This window comes from Physcomitrium patens, chromosome 2 (assembly GCF_059467195.1).
Source record: "Physcomitrium patens ecotype Gransden chromosome 2, ASM5946719v1, whole genome shotgun sequence".
Taxonomy (NCBI): Eukaryota; Viridiplantae; Streptophyta; class Bryopsida; order Funariales; family Funariaceae; genus Physcomitrium; species Physcomitrium patens.
In genome coordinates this window covers 17,961,451-17,968,818 of record NC_143411.1, presented here as the reverse complement: position 1 = coordinate 17,968,818, position 7,368 = coordinate 17,961,451, and the positions used below count along the sequence as shown (strand labels likewise).

The following is a 7,368-nucleotide window of genomic DNA, read 5'->3' as shown; positions in this document are numbered from 1 at the left end:
CTTGAAATCCAAGGGATATCCCAAAAGACCAACAAGTCATTCCTTCCACCAAACCAACGACCATATTGATGTATCAATAGACACCCAAGCTCACACCAAACTCCCCTCCCAACATGAAATAAATAAATAAATAATTAAAGAGGCTTTGGAACAAACGCTGAGTGCGGGTTGTTCCTCACTCCCTCCCCTTCCTCGTTCTTCCCTTCATCCGTTCCTTCCTCTGTTCGTTTCATCATTAATTCATCAAATCGCTCATACGCTCGTTACACCGTTCGTCACCTCATTCGTTCATTGGTATGTTCGTTCGTTACATCTTTCGTCACATCGTTCGTTCGTTCCTTCGTTCGTTTCCTTCCTGCGGGCAGGGGGTCTGCGCTGTTGGAGGTCAGAAGCGCCATAGCTATGGTGCCAGGGAGGGAGGGGAAGAAAGGAAAGGGAAGGAAAAAGAGGGGAAAAAGGAGGAGGAGGGGAAGTGGGTTATGGCAGCAGCGGCAGCGGCAGAAGAAGAAGCAGAAGAAGAATCAGCGATGGGGGTGGGTGGGTACAAACACAGGGAGGGGGGCAGGAGGAGCAGAGGAGCACAGAGAGAGGAGCGCAGCCGAGTGGTGGAATCATCTCCCCACCTCACTCACTCACTCACTCGTCTCTGCCTTGTCCGGATATCTCTGTCTGTCTGTATCTGAATGAAGACCTGCCTGACCTTCCAATTCCAGGGTTAGATCTTTTCCAAGGACAACCTACCTCCACAGCAAGCAGAACGAAGTATAGGAATGCAGGCAGGCAGGCAGGCAGCTAGGCACGGGAAAGCACAGCACTGGTAGTAGTAGCAGTAGCATCAGCACCAGCATCACCATTTTTGTTTTACTTTCCCTACAGTTCCAGAAGGTCCTGTCGCTTGCACTTTCTTTACCTTGTTCCCCAGCCTCCAGAGCTTCCTTGGGATTCCTCTTGTGGTCTGAAACCATCCCCCCCACCCTCTCAATTATATCTATATATTAGTACGGCGGCATGGAATCCCTGAGCTCCTAAACCTCTCAATTATATCTATATTAGTACGGCGGCATGGAATCCCTGAGCTCCTAAATCCGGGCCATCCCCTACAGAAACCATAAAGAAGGAGCCCCTTGTCTCCGGAAAAGTCAGACCCTTCTAATCGAGTAAATGTACCCATTTCCACAACTGTAGATGATTGTTTCTTTCCTTGTTGTCTTGCTTTGTCATATATATATATATATATATATTTATTTATATTCATACTGTCTTCATTATTAGTAATAGAAGCAGCATTTCCACGCATAATCCGACCGATCAACCGATCCGACAACTGTCCCGCCTCGGTGCGTTTCGTGAGTTCTTTTCTACTAGGCCTAAATTGTTGCCTTAATTTCTGTAGCTGACTGTCAACCATGAGCCTCAAGGATTTTCCATGTTCATGTTCGCCCTTCGTCTGCTTCAATTCCTCCACTTCATTGCATGAACCACATGAGGAACTGGTCATGGGAGACAAAATTAAAACAGAAACAAATGTTACTTCATCTTCTTCTGCTCCCAATTTTTATTTTGATTTCATATTATAATTTTTTTGTTTTAGAAAACTTGAAGAGAAAGTGAACGATTGGGGAGATGTAATTAAGAGGAGCATTCAGGTACCAATCAATGCCCAGCTAATGAACGAGGCAATGGATGCGTCGCTATAGGTCACCCTAGTTTAGAGAACCTTCATAAATCCTGCTATGCAATCCCCCTGACCACATTCCTACGGAAGCCTAAACCACGATGTGACAAACATACAACAGCTGGCTGCACACAAGCTGCACACAAGCTGCACACAAGAAGACAAACATTCGCTCTTTCCATTAATTACCGAACACTCACAGCTGGCAAGATTTGATTGCTTGATCTTGTCTCGATGTGCTAGATACCCTGTGCAGTGTAGACAAACATGTAGCTGCTGTTAATGCGTTTGTTTCTCCATTTTAAACGACAGTTGCCACACCTTCCAAGCACAAGGTTCATGAACTTCTAGTACCTGATCACAACCAACAACCTTTCTGTGCAAATAGGTTAGAAGGACCCATTTCTGGTGCGATGTGAGAGATATCAATGTAATCACTAGTGATTGTGAAATGTTCGTTTTCAAGATCGATTTGCTTCAATCTCCACGATTTGAAACCTCATAATGACCCCTTTGCAGTAAGATCAACTTCGATTTACTCCCAAACAGGTTACTGACCAACTGTGTTAATATTCATTCCTTCGATTGGTAGAAATGCAGGGCTAGTGGGGCCCAGCATTTTGTGCTGTTGCTAGATAATCCCTAAGAGTTTTTGTTAATCATACAAGCCCAAAAATATTGGACATATTTTTCTCTGTCACCGTCATCTAGAACGAGCTCACCTAAATCGACTGACATGTATCTTCAACAAGACACCTGAAGGAGATTAACCCCCTCCCCCAATGTTAAAAGTTTAACTAGAGTGATAAAGGATTTCATTTGCATATTGATGCAATGAGTGGTATGATATTTGTTCGCACTATGATACAACAAAGAATATTTTCATACCCCCACCCCCCTGTACAAAATGTAGCAGCAGTATAGTCCACATCCCTATTCTGCAAATTGCTTCTGGTGAGATGCCTGGTTGTCTTCTAATTTACAACTTACAAAAGCCCTAATTAGCTCAAGAGGTGTCTTCTATACCAGAAGAGAACTATTATAACGTGTCCTTTACTTTGCTTCGCACCATTCAGCTTCAAAAGAAAAAAGAAAAAAAGGAAAGAAAAGAACAGAACTACAGTGCCAGCTTCAGATTTAGATCCAAGAAGTCTCGCTTCTCTTCCCTCCCGGTTAGCTTGAGGCAGACTTCTGACACATTGCTTGATGAGGTGGAGGTGAACCTGCAGCTGAGGCCCACAGCACTGAAGAAACTGGTGTCTGTGCAAGGGGAATGGATGCCGTCTGTGACAGAGGGAGCACTCTCCTGAAATCGGTGGTACACAACTAGTGAACAACTCATTATCTCCATCAACAAGCTTAGTTCTACATTAGCTGAAAACTCCCGAAGGCTTGCCACTATGCGAATCCCAAGGTCTGGATATGCAACTCAAACGAAATGGCGTGCCCAGTAGTACGCATTATGTTTGCCTAAACACGAATCTCGAAATCCCTCTCGGACATTCTTAATGAAGGCAAAATTATGAAACGTGCAAAACAAATAAATAAATAAATAAGACCTGAATGCCGGGAACTTTACCTCGCGATGATTGAACATCTGAAGCTGAAGAGCATCATCTTGAAAGTTCTTTATCCGCTTCACTTGATGACTATCTTCATGATTCATAGATTCTTTACTGTTCACTTCAACTCCAAGTTGCGGACTGATGGGGTATGAGCGCGTGGAAATCCCCAGAGTAAGAAAGTCACCAGATGTCTCATGATCGGCTTCCATCAGCATTGGAACTTCAGAACTTGACAGGCATCTCTGTCTGGTAATAGGCGACTCACACGGAGAACACACACTCGAGCAGCAATCCTTGATCTTGGATTTAGTTGGGCAGCTGACTTTCAGGAAAGATTCTACGGAATGATAGTCTACATCCGTAGTTGTACTTAAGTTTTGGGCTTCATTTTCTTGCAGAGCTGCACACGCTTTATCCTTCAGAAGAGGTAAGGTGTTATCAAGGCCACTCCTGCAATATATAAAGAAGTAATAATCAGCAATCCCGATGATCACTACTGTTGATGCACTTGACTATAATCGAAAAAGATGTCCACAAAGAATCTTGAAATCTAAAAAGACCAGAAAGTAGTTCATCTACTCTCTTATTGAGAAATTTGACCCATGAGCAATTACCAAGCTGAAAGTCAATGCAGAAGTGCAAAAGTAGGGTATACATGCCACAAACAATCCCAGAATAAACTGTAGTGAATCCAAAGCTAGGGCACACGAACTTCATGGCAAAAAACTATACCCAGTAATTCCAGCTGTGTGGTGTATTCCCGCTGTACTCTCGTGACCTTGGGACAGACTGGCATAACAACCACTCTGAACAGCCTCAACTTTTCCGACGGGCGCATTCAGATCCAGACCCTCAGAGTGCATCGATTTGCTGGTGTTCTCATTGAGATCGTACCATGGTCGCTTTTGCCCACATATCTGAGTTCATCACACAACGCACGTCGAGTACTCGTCAGACACAATATCATGATGATCAATGAAGAAAATTCGTTGATTCATTCTCAATACGATGTAATTTATCGAATTCCTGAAAACTTCGCACGCTTTGCAATTGACCGTTCTCAACTATTCTTTTGACGTTAAAAGGGAAGCAAAAAATCAAAAAAATCAAAAAACTGTGTTGACACGTGACAAACCTTCTCGGAAGCAGACCATGTATTATTGCTTGAAAAGCTTTGGAAAGAAGAGAGCTCCTTCGGTCGGCCACAATTTGTAACCACGCCAGCCTGCGTAAACAGGCGTAACACCCGTCAAAATCCCCAAATCGTATTCATAATTCATGACACTACTAGTGTTTTCACTGTCCTCAGATGCCGAGTGATTGGGATAACGTAGAAAGTTCTCATACAATAACACAAACAATGCCACACTCAATTCCTCAAAGAATGCTGTAGAACAGTACTCCAGCAAAACCACAGTTCCACGCATCAGATTGACTAGATATTGCACTGAGAAGGATGGGGTAGGCACCACTGGTACTTCAGCACGATCCTGTGGAAGGCGGCGTAATTTGGCAGGACCTGAAGAGGATTCAAAACACTGTAGATTGTTCGAAGTAAAGAGCGACACTGCACCATTCTTTCCAACTGCTGGAAAGAGCTTAGCATCAACCATCCCAGCATCGCCAACACCATTGCTGGTGACTTGGAACATGTAGACGGACTCCCTGTCCATCTCTGATAGACGCTGTTTCCCCTGCTCCGCATTTGATGCGAGACTATCAACTAGGTTGACCCCTGTCGTAAGTGCATTGGAAAGTAAGGAGGACTTGGCTGTAGAACTCGGAGGGGAACCATGACAACCCTGGACGCATGGAGGAAACTTGCCAGACGAACCCTCCGCATAAGCACTGGTGCCACAAGATCCTAGACCTCTACTTCCCGGTCTCTCAGACAAAGAGGATAAGGAGGATAGGCTAGGAACGGTTCGCATAGAATTGCACCCATATGAATGCTCCCTGATTTCCCGATTCCGAGAGAATATGAGGGCTATAGACTGACCACCTTGGGCATGGCGAGCAAATGTTCCCGCGGTCGAGTGGTCACTATTAGCAAACGACATAATAGACTGAAACCCCTCTCCATCAACGGCGACTTTGCCGAGCTGATGGCCGTCTTCGGCGAGATAATGCAACTTTTCGGAGGGTCCAGTTCGGCCATTGTTAAAGGAGAGGGCACTGCTGAGACCTGGCTGCTGGTGCGATACAGTGCCACTTTTCAAGGGAAGAACGCAGATACCTCCATTATGATCAGTGAAGCTGAAGGACGGCAGTACTTGAATTGATGCAAGACACGCTGCTTCTTGCTTACTCTGTTCCTGCAACCTGAGCCTCTCCAGCTGCGCGACACCCAACCCCCTCTGCGGCGGCTTTTTCTGTGCATTCTTAACCTTTCTTCCCCTACTGCGCCCCTCGGATGACACCTTATGCGGTCCCTCTTGCTCAAAGTGACCAGGCACCTTCTCCTGTTGCAGCCGCACCTGCTCTCTACTTGCCATTGTCAACTTCTCAACGGCGGCCACCTCCGACGAACGCATCAAAAGAGTAGCCATCACCTCTTATCACTCTAACTATCCTTCCACTGTACTAATCCAACGCCGCTCAAACCAACCCACCACCCCCCGCGACTCCCCCAATCGAAACCCAAACTCACTAAACACCTCCCCCGTTCAAGTCGTCCCATCCCGCGCCACCTCCACGAGAAAAATCCAACACCCAAGAGCCAAATTCCTCATACTTCCCAACCCTCGGCACATCATCCCCGACCCACCCGTCGCCACCCACATGCCCACCGCTGCCAGCAACAAATCTACCCCGGGTTAGCAATGCTCCAAACGAACGTGTCCTCGAGAAACACAGCGTCTGACCTCCAATTGGGTCTCATCAGATCAGCCTACCAACTCCCACACTGATTTGAATCCCTTATCTCTCTCTCTCCCTCTCACTCCCTCCCCCTCTCCCTCTCCCTTCCTCACACACTCTCTCCCTCTCTCGCACGCGCTCTCTCAATCTCATCCAATCCAACAACAACAACAACAACAACCACGACACTGCATCAAAAAACCTTCAAAGAAAACCTCAAATGCTCGATAAAAATCCAGCGTGAACGGTTGCTAAGCCGGATTTGGTCTGCCAGCGAGATTCCTTGTGATCTAAGGGACACTAGAGTGTGAGACGACAAGTGAAGAGGTCAAGGGCGGGCGAGGCGAGGACGAGGGGAGGGAGAGCCGCGGGGGGAGTGTGCCCGCCTCACTGGGCCCACCCCTGTCTCTACACCCCCCCCCCCCCCCCAATGGCCATGGCCGGCAGCAGCAGCAGCAGGGTCTCCCCCCTTCTCTTCCTTGTCCGGGCCGGGTTGGGCCAGGTCGGGTCGGGCCAGGATTCCGCCTCGGTCCCGTGGTCTAGCCATCCCCGCCCGTCAGCAGCGCCCGAGCTTCGGATATCTTTTACGCTGGAGGGCTGGTTTCTTTTGCAATGCGAGGGTGGGGAAAGATGCCCCATGCTGCTGCTACTGCTGCCCAGTGTCACCCATGGCCGTGGGAGGATGTTCCGTGGGTCCCCGAGGAGCCCCCGCCTTAATTAGGAGGCCAATTTAATTCCTTCGTGTGAAGGGGAGGTATACATAATTTTACCTGGTCTCTGAAAAAGCTGTTTCTTATGTCGTGGTTAGGACTGTAAAGGAAATCGATTTTTATAACTAAATTATATATATTCCCCACTAAATGGGCATCGACATCTAACAAAACCAATCAAACATATTATTAATTATTTAAGGTTTTTATGATTACGTCGAGTTACTTTAATTATTGTACTGGTGAATGTTTACTAATAATTGGATGAATTTAAAAATACTACTTTTTCTATAAAAATTGTGAACCAGTAAAAATATTAGTAAGCAAACAAGCCCTTAAAATAGCGTTAAAATTACCACAACACAATGTCTGTAGGCACCAAATTAAATTTGAGATTTACTAATGTTTTCTTTTTTAAAAATATATCTTACAGTTCATTCCGTAATACTTTTAGTTCTGTAAGTGATTAGTCATTAATTTTCAACATGCTGTGAAATTTACGATTTCAATAAAAAAAAATTAAAAACAATAAAATGAAATCATATTGTTTTGTATTATG

The 7,368-nt window shown here is 45.7% G+C and overlaps 1 protein-coding gene across 2 annotated transcripts; it reads right to left on the bottom strand.

Annotated features, from left to right (window-relative positions):
- Positions 1–2,473: 2,473 nt before the first annotated feature.
- LOC112293375 (uncharacterized) lies at positions 2,474–6,412 on the bottom strand. Of its 2 annotated transcripts, XM_090248210.1 has the most exons (6): positions 6,315–6,412; positions 4,710–6,031; positions 4,376–4,465; positions 3,973–4,157; positions 3,255–3,690; positions 2,474–2,981 (listed from the first exon to the last, which is right to left on the bottom strand). In XM_090248210.1, the coding sequence occupies exons 2-6, from the start codon at positions 5,787–5,789 to the stop codon at positions 2,793–2,795; spliced, it is 1,980 nt and encodes a 659-aa protein (XP_090104336.1). In that variant the 5' UTR covers positions 5,790–6,031; positions 6,315–6,412; the 3' UTR covers positions 2,474–2,792. The 2 variants fall into 2 exon arrangements, with proteins under 2 accessions (XP_090104336.1, XP_024398461.1); XM_024542693.3 differs by lacking the exon at positions 6,315–6,412 and having other exon boundaries at positions 4,710–6,119.
- Between the last annotated feature and the right edge of the window lie 956 nt (positions 6,413–7,368).